This window comes from Harpia harpyja, chromosome 15, assembly GCF_026419915.1.
Source record: "Harpia harpyja isolate bHarHar1 chromosome 15, bHarHar1 primary haplotype, whole genome shotgun sequence".
NCBI lineage: Eukaryota > Metazoa > Chordata > Aves > Accipitriformes > Accipitridae > Harpia > Harpia harpyja.
The window spans coordinates 20,035,209-20,050,520 of record NC_068954.1 but is presented as its reverse complement, the minus strand read 5'-3'; the positions used below and the strand labels follow the sequence as shown (position 1 = coordinate 20,050,520).

The 15,312-nt window shown below is 44.0% G+C and overlaps 1 protein-coding gene across 1 annotated transcript; it reads right to left on the bottom strand.

The window, feature by feature from the left end:
• Positions 1–315: 315 nt before the first annotated feature.
• On the bottom strand, positions 316–9,265 carry RNASEH1 (ribonuclease H1). The gene is made up of 8 exons (XM_052809649.1): positions 9,115–9,265; positions 8,902–9,026; positions 8,109–8,303; positions 7,423–7,522; positions 6,878–6,932; positions 5,677–5,761; positions 2,965–3,089; positions 316–781 (listed from the first exon to the last, which is right to left on the bottom strand). Exons 1-8 carry the CDS (start codon positions 9,222–9,224, stop codon positions 695–697), a joined length of 882 nt encoding a protein of 293 aa, XP_052665609.1. The 5' UTR covers positions 9,225–9,265; the 3' UTR covers positions 316–694.
• Between the last annotated feature and the right edge of the window lie 6,047 nt (positions 9,266–15,312).

Below are 15,312 nucleotides of genomic sequence, written 5' to 3'. Positions count from 1 at the left end.
ACATGAAGCAACTAGAGAGAGGAGAACAGTAAAAATTCATTGTTCAAGTTTTCTTGTGACCTGGCTTTTTAGTTTGTTCACGCTACCTTGCAAAATAAGTAACATTATAAAGAAATCGACAGATGCTGTAAATGATGATACTGTGAGGCACAGGCAAGTGTTACAAGCCCATCTGTAGAGCAGTTATTGCTAGTACCAGAATGCCAAAGAACATTAATGGACATCTCCGTGTTAGGTCACTGACCTCTTACCAAACCAACCAACCCCAAAGTCCCCCCGCCCCCAACTATTTTGGGCTGTTAATATATACCTCTGTACAAAAAAATTAATTTATTTTACTAAGAGGAAAACACAGAATGCTTAGGATAAAGTTTCGACATTTCTTCTTCAGAAATCTGTCTTTACAGTGAATTCAGAAGTCTACAAGACAGCTAAAAAGACTGACTGCAGCCCTTCAGTAAAATGGAAAAAAGCAAACACTCTGTATCATCAACTAAATATTGACTTGATTGTAAAACAAATGCTACAGAAGAAGATGTGAGGTTTTTCTCCCCAGAAGTTGGTACATGTTTAAAACTTCAGGCCAGAAAGAAGTACAGTTCAAAGTTCAACTCTGAAACAATTACAGCAGTTCAAGCTGTCACTGTGATGTTGTCCTTTTCCTCCCACTGCAACAGTCTCTAGTCCCAGTACATCAGGACTTTTGTTTACTAGCTCCTTCTCTTGCCAGTCTATCAGCTTCTTCATTTCCTTGGAAGCCAGCATGACCGGGAATATGCATCTGTTAGGACAAAAGTAGAGAAGCGTTAGATATGCAAGAAAACAAGAAAAAAAAAAGTACATACATGAAATTCGATCATGCAACACCCTTTCATTCACAGTACAGTAACACCTCCTTAGAGGCCCTCTCCTCACATTTAGTCCTTACGTGTTCTTCCCAGGAACGTTCATAGTCTCCCTTCCCCTAGGGAAGTCTTGCAAAATTGTGAAAATCATCTTTATGGGAAGCAGTGAGCTGGATAAGGACCACCTAACCTAGCCTTTAAGAAATGCAGACAACAGCTCCGACTCAAAATTCCCACTTTCAGAGAAGAGAGAAAAACCTATCTGCATTCAGTGCTTAAACCAAGTTAATCTTTTCCCAGAAAGCCAGAGACCTCTATGCCACTAACAGCCTCGGTGGTTACAGCACTCACTTCGGATACAGAAATGGGGTATGAAAAGAATCTCCCAATTTTCAGATGTCTTAACTATCCATCCTTCAATTAGGAATTGAAAACACTTTCAGCCTTAAGCCCATCCTTGTCAGAAGTAGGGGTGGAGGAGTGGGGGGGAGGAAGGAGAGGAAGAAAAATCAAGCTTGCTATTTGACAAGATCTGAGAGGGGACAAACATGAAGTGTGTGCGACACAGTATTAGGTTTATATGGCAAGGTTTTGGTACCAGCTGCGGGGCTGCAGGAGTGGCCTCTGTGAGAAGACACCAGGGGCTGCCCCCGCATCGGAGAAAGCCAGTTCCCGCCGGCTCCAAAATGGACCCGCTGCAGGACACAGCTGAGCCCAACAACAAAACTGGTGGCGCCTCTGGGATAACGTATTTAAGAAAAGGTGAAAATGCTGCAGAGCAGCTGGAGCGAGGAGTGAGAACATGTGAGAGAAACAGCCCTGCAGACCCCCAGGTCAGTGAAGGAGGAGGGGGAGGAGGTGCTCCAGGCGCCGGAGCAGAGATTCCCCTGCAGCCCCTGGGGAAGACCATGGTGAGGCAGGCTGTCCCCCTGCAGCCCAGGGAGGTCCACAGTGGAGCAGATCTCCACCTGCAGCCCGGGGAGGACCCCGCACTGGAGCAGGCAGATTACCAAAATAAAGTGTATGCATACATTGCTCCTCCCGAAATAAAAATCTTCCCAAGTTTAAGAAATTCAGGTGTAAGAAGTGTGCATAAAGAACAGTATTTTTTTCATTACGTAAAATACTCTAAGGACAGCTGAACTTCGGTCTTAGTTTTAAATTTTTACACTTCCTTCTCCTCAGTAGACAATAGGAGTAGTTATATAGAAATCTAGTCAGCCTTTAAACTGGAGTTGCCAACTCTGGAACACAGAACACCATGAACGGAAGAATATCTGCAATAGATTTCCCATAGAAAAAGTGCACATTAAAGATCTACGTCATCCTGTTTTCTACAGAGTAAAGAGAGAAGCCCAATAAATATGCCATTAGCAGACACAAAGTCAATGGTACAGAGTTTTACTTCTAGCATCAGTAGTCTTATGCCACAAGTAGAATAAAATTTAGGAGGAGGAGAGGGAAGATATCCCCTACAATGTTTAGCACTGATGCTAGAGGTTACAGAAAAATATATTTTACCAGGAATACCTGCATAGAAGTTGTTTTACTTCTTTACTGGAGAGCGAAACAATTTAAAACTTAAGAATGGGTATTTTAAAGACCCTTCTGTGCCCAGTTTTCTTAGAAAAACCACAGTTAAGGTACAGTTAGTTTATTTGGAGGTTACACTCTCTTGGTTTTCCCAGTTTAAAGACAATCATGTGATTGAGTTACACCAAGGAACCAGCATCTCAAGAGTTCTGAAAAGCAAATCCAGAAACTCAGCTATGACTCAAAAAGTCACAGTTACATTTTAAGCTTAGATTTCCAGGAATAGAAATTTTATCTACTAACAGTGCTAACAAACTAAAAATAATTATTGCAGGCATTTTCTAAGTAGTAACGAGACAGAAAACAAATATGAACATGCATTTTAATAAATGAAATACTGGTTCCAAGACCGTCAGTTATGCTGCTTATTGGCTTTAAATAAAAAAAGCAGCTTCACTGTATTTATGGTTTTACTTATGGATGTACAATATTATGCTCTATAAAATTCTCAGTTATGGTCATACTTTTAAGTTTTTACAAGAAGCATGTTTAAGATGTCATTAAGAATAAGAAATGAGGTGCTTACCCACTGAATTTCTATGCCTTTTGATAGATTATCAAGTCTTTCAAAATCTTCTTTATTTATTACACTTCCTCCTGAACTTGTTCTCCAGCCATTTGTTTTCCAGTTGTCAACCCAGCTCGTAATACCTATGCAAACGAAGCATTACCGTAAAAATGCTATTAAAGAAGCCAACAAGGATAAGATGGAGCAAACAGCCTTTTAACAAGACGTTAACGCCGCACAAAGTCTCAGGCAAAGACACCGGATATGGGAGATATTCTTGTTTGGTTCTCTACTACTGTCTTTCAGGATCCTATTTTTCCATTATTACTTGTATTACCTGACCATGTTTTCCCAAACAGATATTTAACTTAAAGACTACAATCTTATATATGCATTACACATAAAATTATGACATGAACTTCAATAAACTGAAGCTAAGGATTTGCTTGATGGTACAGTAAGCTAGAACAAATCTACCACTTTGTTTTGCGAAACTGAGGAGATATACATGCATAGAGGAAAAACAGCCAGCCAGCTGTCTCATGGCTTCTGCACACTGAACAGAATCCTTCAGAGAAGGACCACAAAAGCAGATTTCTACAGAACAAGATTTAACATTCTGGCCATTCTTTGCTGGCCAGAAAATTTACTGTATTACTTCTTAAATAAGGATTTTTTTTTTTTTTCCTCTTTTTTTAATACCTTGCTGGTCTTGACAATGTAAGACATCCTTACTGCTTTCATGACAAACAGACCCAAACCAAACAGAGAATCACCAATCTTGCACACAAAACCTCCTAAAAAAACAAACCAAAGCACACCACGTCCATTTGTACTTAACTGCAAGCCTCCTCCTCTGGTATTTTAAAAAATAACTCCTAGACACATTTACAAAATAACTTTGGCTAAACAAGAGTGGAACCTGCACCTCAGTGACCCAAAACGCAAGAGCAAACTGCAAGGAAGAACAGAGAGACTAAGACCTTGCACCTAAAGATTCTTCTTTTCCTCCCTCATACTTAAGTCTCGTACCCAAGTTTTACAGGAATTTTATCTGACACAGCAACTTTTCCTCCTTCATAGCACCAGTTACACAGACAAGATGGTATACACTTTTCTCTCACAAAGCAAAGAATTGCAAAGATGTTTCTTTGCTCCTTAATGCTTTGAACAACTTGCTTCTTGCAACAAATTATGCACTTGGATTCTACTGATCAGCATGCAACACCCAGTCCTGAAGAGCAGAGACTTCCTTTTACTCTTCCCTTTTTCAGAATGCTTCTAACAGAGACTAAAAAAAACGCACCACCACCAAGAAAAAAACAAACAAAACAAATCACTACACCCACACACATTCTGCTCCTATAGGAAATGCTGTATCATCTTTTGGGGAAAACAAGCTACTCAAATGAGAGATCTGTGAGATGATCTTAAGGAAGAAGCAATGGAAAATTCTTTTGTTTCTTAACATTTACTGTCCCTTCCTCAACTTACAAGCTAGAATCAGGAGGACAGAGCACAAGTCCTTGAGACTTTCTACTTCCGGACAGAACCTCTTTCATGCACATTGAAGCTAACAGCATCTGAAACAAGCAGCAAGTGACAGCTCCAGCAACTCCTTCCTTGACTAGCAGTCACTTGTTCCTACTCAGTAGCTTTCTGTCCTTTCTAGGGTATTGCTACTCAAGGTGACATCAGAGTTTTTCAAGGTAAGTTCTGCTTTACTTCTAAGCATGAGCCACCTGAAAAAAGAAAAAACTGACACTCTTCTCTTGTACTCCTCTACTTTCAGAAATTGGGGCGGGGGGGAGGGCTTCTAGAAAGCAGAATGACTTATTTGGAAGAAAAGTTATACAGAATTTTAACATACCAACCATTTATTTGCTTTATTATTAACAAGCAATGAAACAGATGATTACCTCCAGCATTACCGCTCAAGTATAGGAAGTTATGCTAAGAACAAGATACTCACATTCCCCCCATCTCTCCCCCCCCAAAAACCAAAGTGTGAAAGCGCAACATTTAATTTTCCATCAAAAGTTGCAGTAAGTTTTTGTTTAATGAGAAAAACAGAAGAAAAACTCCAAAGTGATCCAGAAACAGCAAACACATGTACTCCCTTTAGAAAAATGTGAAGTACAAAGAAAAAAATACTTATGCAGTTCCAAATTATCACGGGAGTAAAATCTGAAGATCTTGGGGAGAGAGGAAAAAGTTTTATTCAGGAATCGTCTTACTGCCTGCTCCATATGGCATTTATAGGGAATAAAATTAAATTTTCCAAATCTTTGGATGAAGGTGAAACTTTAAATACATATTCTGAGCACATACCATCTCTGGCTAGTCTTCTAGCGTAGCCTGAAATCTTGAAAGTGTAGTCTACACATAAAAAGCAAGGCAACTTGAATGTACTTCACATGCATGTATTAAGACAGCCTCTCCAATCCAAGCAAAACAAACCAAAATACCTACAGGGTTACTACACCAACTTCTGAGCAGATCCTTGACACAGTATACAGGAACAACGTTTTTTCTAGACTTTGTGTCATACTGAATGCCTTAAGACAAAAACGCTGGTTTTCCCCAAGCAGTCGTGAGTATTGAAATAAGCTATGAATTCTCGTCCTTATATCCCTCTCCCGAGGACTCAGTATGTTCTGTGGGCCTTATGTAATGAAACAGCGTGCAGTGTGTCTTTAAAAATCAGGAAAACTGAAATAATTAACTTACCATTAATAGTGAACTTGCTATCAGTGTAGATAATTAGTTTCTTGATGTTTTGACTCTTTGCTTGCTCTATTGCTTTGCAGGCTGCCTTAAGAACATTTCAATAGAATCACAGTTCAGAACATGATTTTGAACACATGCAATTAAAATACCAGCAAAGTACTTGATGCTAACACTGAACTACAAATATTACAGTAATCTCTCCATCAATGAGTATCAACATGCTTTAGAGCAGAGGTTCTCAAAATTATGCATGCAGACGACCACTTAATGAATCAGGCAAACAGGGAGCTGCTTAAGTTTCACTGGCAAAAAAACCACAAAACATTCTGATGTTCAACTCTACTGAAGGAGTAGCTTTCTGCCCAGTCTTCTACCAAAGCCTCTATCAACTGCACACCAGGTTTTAGGCCCTTTCTCCACAACTTTGAGGAGGAAGGATTCATACCAGTTCCAACAGTCTGGAACCCCTAAAAGGGTTTTATTAGGGTTTTTTGGTGCTATGCAATATAATAAGAGCAAGAAGTGGCTGGGTCTGGATGTAAAGCTGAAAATCTCTTTAGTGACAAGTTTCACCCCTGGCACACCACCATCACCCCTGCTTGTCCCTCACTAAAATGAGGCCTCTGTGGTATTTAAGCAGATCAATTCCCCATTTCAGTTCATCTCCAAACACACAGTGCAGGATAGCAGCGTAACAGAATTAAGAAGAGGTGAGGAGGGAAGACTAAATCTGCTGTTGCCAATGGAAGTTTACTTCAGAAGTAACAGAATTTACTCCTGGGAGCCTAGAATTGTTTATTTATCTAAGGAATATGATACTCTGATCCTATCACAGTAAGGAGCCGATTGTCCTTTTAACCGCTACTCAGCAGCCCTCACTCCAAGGTCTGAGATACATGCATTAAAAATGCAAAGGATACTCTACAGATTTGAGAACCAGGCTTTCCTAAAACAAGGCTGTTTTAAATAGCTGTGCTTGGCCTGATGATATTTGGGAATTCTCAAGGTGAATTACCTTGTTCAAAACCAAGAGAGATCAATAAAACTTGAAGAGAACGATTTGTTCAAGTCATAACTCCTGATATTTTGTGTACTTCCCTCACAGCTCTGTAACCAATTTCTGAAGGCCAGAGTTGAAATAGTCATGAGCGTGCTACTGCAGTCTAATGGGCAGAAGCATTTTATGACATTTACTACTTACATGTATTTCTGCTCTTTGATTAGTCTGCCGTCCAGGAAGTCTTTCACTGGTATTTCTGTGTCCATGGAATGAATAGTAGATTAGTTACTCCAAATATTCAGACTGGTGTATAATGACTACACATTAGAAAAATAAATACGAGAGCTACCTTTCTTTTTATAAAGGAGGATGAATAGATATTCTAGCTCTAACTTCCACCTGCATAGTGCAACCTGCATATACGGACCTGCCAACAATATGCAGTTACATTTGTTATCTTCTGTGCACACCTAAACCTATTTTAAAACTTTCTGCATTATTTGAATTATAGCTTCAGCCCTTAAAAATACTATTTCCAGTTGATTTTCTCCACATTCTTACCTCCCAGAGAAGCTGATTTCTCTTTTCCCCTCAGTAACTCACTAGTCTCACAGCACTGTCATTATGAGTCTCAACAGCAGAGTTTCATATTCAAAGGAGGCTGATATTGTAAATCACACAAAGCAAACAGTAATATACTAAAATAAAATGAAAAGAAAAGAAAAAGAATCCATCCAGCTACTTACAAAGGATGGCCTGGTCCCCAGTAGACACCTATTCCAGCACGTGCCCTATTACGTCCATTACCTGAGCAACAACCATCTGTGTAAACGACTGCAAAGTCACCTACAAAAGAATTACCAAAAGCAGAAGTTCAAGCACTCCTTCAAGGATGTAGACTCTTTAAGCAAAAAGAAATGTCTGCCAGCAGATTAATTCCCAAAACTTCCCTCCCCAGACAGCCCTTCAAAAAGTTAACTACAGAAGCCATGTAAATTAGTAATGCAGAACAAAGTCCCACTGCAGCTTCACACCCTCGCTGGAGTCAAATTAGTCAGCCTCAAGAAGCACCTTTGCCCCAAGTTCCATATTTTCACTACAGTTCCTGTCTTCTTCAGTCAACTTTAAAACTTCCCAGCTACATCTGTATATTTAAATATAGTCTGTGATTCAGACACACATAAAATCCCACCTATAACAATCAGATTAAGCAATACGTTGACACCAGTTAAAGCCAATTAAAATTACACTGAAAGACATCATGAACAAATATATCATGGCTCACATATCCATTTTAAAACAAAACAACGTTACGCTGGGCCTGATGCTGCCATACACAAACCTCCCTAAAAGCTTTCTAATAATTACACTTGTTACTTATGAAAGAGTGTAAAGACCTGAAAAGAATTACAGGAATAATGAAAGACCTCACCCATATATGAAAATTTATCTTGACTGACTGTAGGCACTGAGTATACTTCATCGTGTTTTACACGCTTTGCAATCTGTTCTTCGTTTGTAGACTGTTCATACGGCCTTTTGCACGTATTGCAACACGAGATGTTTATTTCTGGTCCCTCTCTCTGGCTACCATTTTCCTGTGTTACAGCCGGAGGACTGTGTGCCCCTTCCAAGACGAAATGAAAAAAAAAAAAAAAAAAAAAAAAAAGAGAGAGAGAAAGAGTTCAACTACATGCAAGACCAGGTTTTATTTGAAATGACTGCTTCTAGAGACAACCGCTGTTATCACCTATTAGCAATGCCAGTCTGTTAACCAACACCATCTCAAGCTACTATGCAAAACTTATGACACACCAGTCATTCCTGATCCTAGGTCAAGCTGAAGAGGAGACACGCATGTAACGGCCCTTAAAAGGGACACGGAACAAGCAGTGCTCCCCAGGCACCTACAGAAATACTTCCGTTGCACCGACACACCCACCCACCGCTGCGTCCGGAGGGCAGGGCCACCGCCGCACTCACCACCGGGGCATTCCGCCCGTTACAAGACATCCACCGGAGGACGAGCAGAAGCCGCTACCCGCGTTCGGCCAGAAGCCGCACTGTTGGCACCGACGCCACGCAGAAGGCAAGCGGGCTGTGCCGGTCCTCAGCGCAGCGCGGCCTGCCTGCCTGCCTCCCGCCCGCCCCGCTTCCCCGGCGGGCCGCCCTGCCCTCCCGCCCGGGCGGCGAGGCGGGAGGCGCGGGGAGGACGAGCGGCATACCTGCCGGCTCGGGCTGCTGCCGCTCCGGGAGGCCGGCGCGCACGAAGGCCCAGGCGTCCTTCTCGGCGGCGAACTTCTTGAAGCTGGCGGAGGGGAACTTGTTCACCTGCTCCTGACACTCCGCCCTGCAACACAGGCGGCGGGGGTGAGGCCGGCCCGAGGCGGAGGCGGCCCGGCGGCGGCCCCCCGCGCCGCCCCGGCCGCGGCCCTTACCAGGTGCGGTAGACGCCCGTCCGCCGGCCCTTGCGCACCGCGTAGAACATGCCGTCGCCCTTGGAGACAAAACAGGAGTGACTGAGCACCGCCACGAGCCACCGCAACATGGCGCGGCCCCGCCGCTGCCGCGCCCCCGCCCCGCGGCCCACCCCCGGACGCCGCACCGCACCCCGCCCGGCCGCCGACCCCCCGCCCCCCTCCCTGCGCATGCGTGGCGGGCGAACGGCAGGGACCGCGTGCCGAGGGCTTCCCTACGAGCCGCGAGAGAGGCCAAACGTCCTGGGAAAGCCCAGGGCCTGGCGGGTTCTTGTGGTTTTGGTGCCGGCCTCCCGCCGCCCCCCTCGTAATAATTGTATTGTAAAAGCCACCTAAATCGGCTTTTGGGGTTTTTCTTTTTTGGGGGGAGGGAGGGCTGGGCACGAGATGTATGAGGTCACAGCAGCACACACAAACTCCTCATTCTGCAAGCCCCAGTGACTAAAAGGCGAGTGAAACCTCACAGGTGCCTCAGCTGAAGTCGTCCCCCGCCAGCCCCAGGAACGGCCCCGGTCCCGTGGTCGGCCCCGGCGGCCTCGCCATCCCTAACGAGTCATTAAAAGGGACGAGCAAATGTCCCCTGCAACCTGCTGCACGGTCCCCGCTTCCCCTTCTGGGCTCCACAAGCACCCCAGGAGGGGTTGTCATGGCCAGGTGGCAGGGGCCTCGACGTATTTAGTATGTCCAAAAATCTAGAGCTGAAGAAGGTCATCGAAGCGGTCCTCATCCTGCTATTTAAATCAGGAGCCCCTGGTAAGCGTGTTCCAGCTGAGCCCCGTTCGGTGGTGGCCTCTGAAGTAAGGAGAACTACCTTGTCCAAGCAGGTTAACATTCAAACTGTTGCCAGCTGCAACCTGCTGTCACATACCCTGGTATTGGGAGCGTCACATACGTGGAGACCAAAGCCGGGAGGTCTGGGTACATGCCGAATTCAGTGCCTCGGCTGAGCTTCTGATGAGATCAAAGTACAGAAGATGGGGGCACAGGTATGACCGCCTCCAGAAACAGCCCAGCGCGTTTTCAGCTACTGGACTTCCCCCGTACCTCTAATACGGACATATTGTGACAAAGCCAATCTCAAAATGCCAGAGCCATAGGGCGCTGTGTTCAGATTTACAAGGGTGGCCTAGTAAAATGCCAAGAATGTGAAACAATGACGTTAATTTTGCCTGCCATTGCAAAAACAGCAAATGGGTTCAACATTACTGTGCGTATCAGTTGGGTGACATCTCTCTTTCAAAAAAAACCAAAACAACAAACAAAGAGCTTATGCATTTGACAGGCCTGGGTGGAATACAGAAAAAATTTGGTCAGGGTTGTAGCAGAATATAATTACTGCATTTTTCTTGCTTCTTCCAACATATTCATGAGACTTCATATTACTCTTGCTTACAAAATGCTTATGTCTGATTTTCTCAGATCAAGATTATTTACATTAATTATCTCTGTAAAGGTTTCCACTGAGACTCTCGGGCTTTTCACTCCTTCCTGCCTGGAATATTTTTATTTTATTGCTCTTGGTTAGCTTTTCTTTTAATTATGGTTTTCTACAGCAGATGGATTTCTTACTCCTTACAGGTTTACACATGTATATTACTCGTAGTCTTCTTTGGGCAACGCATACTAAAGGAGCAATGAGCAGTAAGTGATGGGGAAAGAAAAGACCTTCTGTTACACTCATTAATTCTCTGGTTGAACAGATTCATACATCCGATTTACATGCAAGGACTGAACAGTAACTCTCCTGCTGTCATGACCAACATGCAGAGCTCAGATTCAAACCAAAAGAAAAAAAAAAGATTTTTGAAGTCCAACGAGTACCATATGCATTACTTCCATTGCTTTTTCTCCCAGTTGGTAAAACTGAGGCTGCATGTGATCAGCCAGCCCTACTGCTGCACCTCCATTGCTGATTTTTCCTTGCTGTTGTGCTGCAATGGCAGGAGAGATGGATCCCTTTCCTCATGTGACAGATTGCATTTTTACTACTGTGGCTTTTAGCACCGCTAGGCTAAGCAATACCTGTGCTTGCTTCATGGTACTTGCTCTCTGGTTGCTGTAGCACTGGTGGATTTGTGGGTTTTTTTAGCCAGGCCGGGGCAGAGAGGACATTTCAGGCTCTGTAGCTCACAGTTTTGTGAAGTGAGTGTGAAGACTCACCAAGAAGAGAAACATTTAGTCCCCACCTGCAAAGCTGAAGGGTCCAGTCACAAAAGCTCTCCTCATCTGAATACAAAATAATGTAAATATATATGTGGATAGGACTTTGAGTGGGTTTCATAAATGATTTAGCACTTGTAGTCAATACCACAGTTATACACAGTAACCCTGCGTAGCCACCATAGAATAAGCTGATCCAATATACAAGTCTAGCCAATTTTTGCCAAATCAAAGCTTGCACGAGCGCTTGTGCTACCACAGCTGAGGTATTGGGAATGAGCAGCTAAGGGAAAAGAGAGGAGAGCAAGCCCCCCTGTTTTGGTGGAAACATGGTGGCACCATGTTGAATGAGAGTGGTCATTGAGCCATGGCCTGATACCAAGCGTTCCTCTCAACCCATTGCACTATAAATTCAGCTGTGTTTCACTGCCCGCCTTATTCAGCTTATAAGGGGTCCTGTGTTCCCCCCCCAAACTAGAAGCAAAACTTGTTTATTAATTTATTGACATACTTTCTTGGCAGCCATTTCTGTGTTTATAACAGAGAGTCTGCAGAAAAAAATAGGACTTAATATATGTATACAAAAAATACACTCATCAATTAAGTAATGGCATGTGTCTGTAGGACATTTTTATTTAAGCTCACTGTAAATGTTAGCTGATTACTTTGTCCCACGTTAATGCATGTAATGTACACATTAGCTAAGCATTTTAATCTTCTTTGATAAATATTTTAGCTTGAAACATGTTTAACCATAATGTGGTGTATGGGGTTTGCATGGCAAGGTTTTAGTAGTGGGGGGACTGCAGGGGTGGCTTCTGTGAGAAGCTGCTAGAAGCTTCCCCCATGTCCAACAGAGCCAATGCCAGCCGGCTCCAAGATGGACCCACTGCTGGCCAAGGCCGAGCCATCAGCAACGGTGGTAGTGCCTCTGGGATAATGTATTTAAGAAGGGGGGAAAAAACCTGCGCAACAGCAGCCAGAGAGGAGTGAGAATATGTGAGAGCAACAGTCCTGCAGACCCCCAGGTCAGTGCAGAAGGAGGGGGAGGAGGTGCTCCAGGCGCCGGAGCAGAGATTCCCCTGCAGCCCGTGGGGAAGACCATGGTGAGGCAGGCTGTCCCCCTGCAGCCCAGGGAGGTCCACAGTGGAGCAGATCTCCACCTGCAGCCCGGGGAGGACCCCACGCCGGAGCAGGTGGGTTCCCGAAGGAGGCTGTGACCCTGTGGGAAGCCCGCGCTGGAGCAGGCTCCTGGCAGGACCTGTGGCCCCGTGGGGAGAGGAGCCCACGCTGGAGCAGGTTTTCTGGCAGGACTTGTGACCCCACGGGGGACCCACGCTGGAGCAGTCTGTACCTGAAGAACTGCACCCCATGGAAGGGACCCTCACTGGAGTAGTTAATGAAGAACTGCAGCCTGTGGGAAGGACTCATGTTGGAGAAATTCGTGAAGGACTGTCTCCCATGGCAGGGACCCCACGGTGGAGCAGGGGACGAGTGAGGAGTCCTCCCCCTGAGGAGGAAGGAGCGGCAGAGACAACATGTGAGGAACTGACCCCAATCCCCATTCCCCATCCCCCTGCATTGCTGGGGGCGAAGAAAATCGGGTGTGAAGTTAAGCCTGGGAAGAAGGGAAGGGTGGAGGGAAAGCGTTTTTAACATTTGGTTTTATTTCTCACTATCCTACTCTGATTTGATTGGTAATAAATTAAACTAATTTCCCCAAGTCTGTTTTGCCCGTGACGGTAATTGGTGAGTGATCTCTCCCTGTCCTTATCTCGACTCACAAGCCTTTTGTTGTATTTTCTCTCCCCTGTCCAGCTGAGGAGGGGGGAGTGATAGAGCGGCTTTGGTGGGCACCTTTCTGGGTTCCCCACATAAGCTTTTAAAGCAAAATTTGATGTGACCTCAGTCAAGTGTTTCCTATATAAAACTGAGCTTTTAGGTAGGTAGGTCACTAGGTAGTCACTTTATCTAGCATACCCTGCAAGTGTAAGTTATACTGCCATCTCATTACCTTGATTAAAAATATAAGACAGGAAAAGGAGGTGTTTTATCTTCCTTCTCAGAATTGAGATCTTGCGTAACAAAAAACTTGCTGTACTTCAGTGTAGAACTATATGTCAGTGAAGCTGCAAAGTAGTAATCCCCTAGCATCATCACAATCTTCAGTCGACCCTTAGAGAAACAGCCTACCCATGAGCTTTGAAACTTTGGTATGGTTATACAAGCCTCTTTCAGAGAAGTGAACTAGTAATAGACTCAGTTTTGCTTCCAATTCTAGAGTTAACTATGATCCTGACAAGTCTTGCCTTCTGTCTGTTTCTTCCACTTATTATATTAAATCATGTTATTCATAGCATCGTGAGACCTTGTCCTATTTCTGTTGGAATACTTTTGTAACACACCTGACTAATTTATTCTTTCCACTTCTTCACCCTGCCCATTCTGTGTCTGCATGGCATTAAGAACCTTATTAATTATATTACTTTGTAATGACATGACTTCTTTTAAAGATCACATGTCCACAGTGATTCTTGAAAACCTGTCAGCTGCTTTGGATACCATGCCTTATTGACTGGGTAAAGCCCACGGAGATCTCCACATTCTGCATCCTTCCCCTAATGCAGAGTCAGTGTCAGAAAGGAAACATCTCTCTACACCTTCTTCTCTCATTGCTCTCATGTAGCATCCTGGTCTATTCAGTAGCACTAATAGCATGGAGATGGGAAGCTGTAGATAGTCACATTGCACCTTTATTTCTTCATTAGCGCTCTGAACGGTCCAGTTTTGATCCATCTGCATACCATCTATTCTTTTTCCCTCTCGTAAAGGATTTCACAGTATAAACTGAATGCGGACTACTGGACTGCTGAGACAATTACTTGTTATCTTTCTTTTTTTAGTCTTCAATCAGATCCTCATCACTGTTGTTTAGATAATTTTAAATCTCTATCAATACTAATCCTAGATGTCAGTATGAGCTGAGCAGTTTTTCCCATTCATTGAATTCATGCAAAGAAGGAAGAGTGACTTGGGAGAAAAATGGGAACTGAGCAATCTGCTTTTCTGGCTATCATAAATTTAGCAAAAAGCCCACAAATGCTAGAAAACATGACAGGCTGCCTTCTGCATGTGGTAAGGTTGTTTAGTTTGGGGGTGGTGGTGCCCTTGTCAGTTTTTTGTTTACAACAGGAGCTTATTACTCCACTACTGGATTTTTTTTAAATAACAGGCTTTACACACACCATTACATAGTAATAGTGAATGTGGTATTACAAGCTAAAGTTGGCTGCTCTTAGGGTAATTCAGGGCATCTGAGCACAGAACCAGTGTCTAACTCTTGCATTTAACCTCTCCGGACAGTGTGTGCCAAGAGCTGCACACCTGCCTCTGAGTGGCACTTTCCCTGGAGCAGGGAACCTGTCTAAATTAGCCACCAGGGAAACGTCAAGGTGGAGATTTTTTGTCAAGGCAGGGTTTTAGCTCCACTTTAGATGTACAGCCAGGCACTTTCACCTGAATCAACATGCAAGTCCTTCTTTTGAAACTAGAGTACAGCTTGTTCCTTTTTATCAGCGTGCAGCTGAAGTGTTAACAGTGCCTTCTTTGTTAGATAATAACACAATATATAATAAAAATCCCTTCCAGTGATAAGAGAATACGCGGAGCCCAGGACTTTTATATCTTGAGTTAGTACCTGAACACAGCTGAAGACTCGTGTGTTATTTCTAGTTTAATGACACTTTACTAACTCTGATTGCTGTGACATTGTCACAGCGCAACTCTCGGAAGCAACTGAGAGGTCATGTTTATAGAGGCACACAAAACAAAGCCTAGGCACAGACCTGAGCTGGCACGCGATTGCCTGTCCTCTCTGGCTGTCAGCACGCTGAAACCTGGCGCGGTTTTGGCCTCGTCTCTCTGGCACAACGCCTTGCCGCAGGTCAGGGGTGACTGTGCCAAGACCGCTCCAGCAGGTCTCTTCTGCCTTGACAGGGC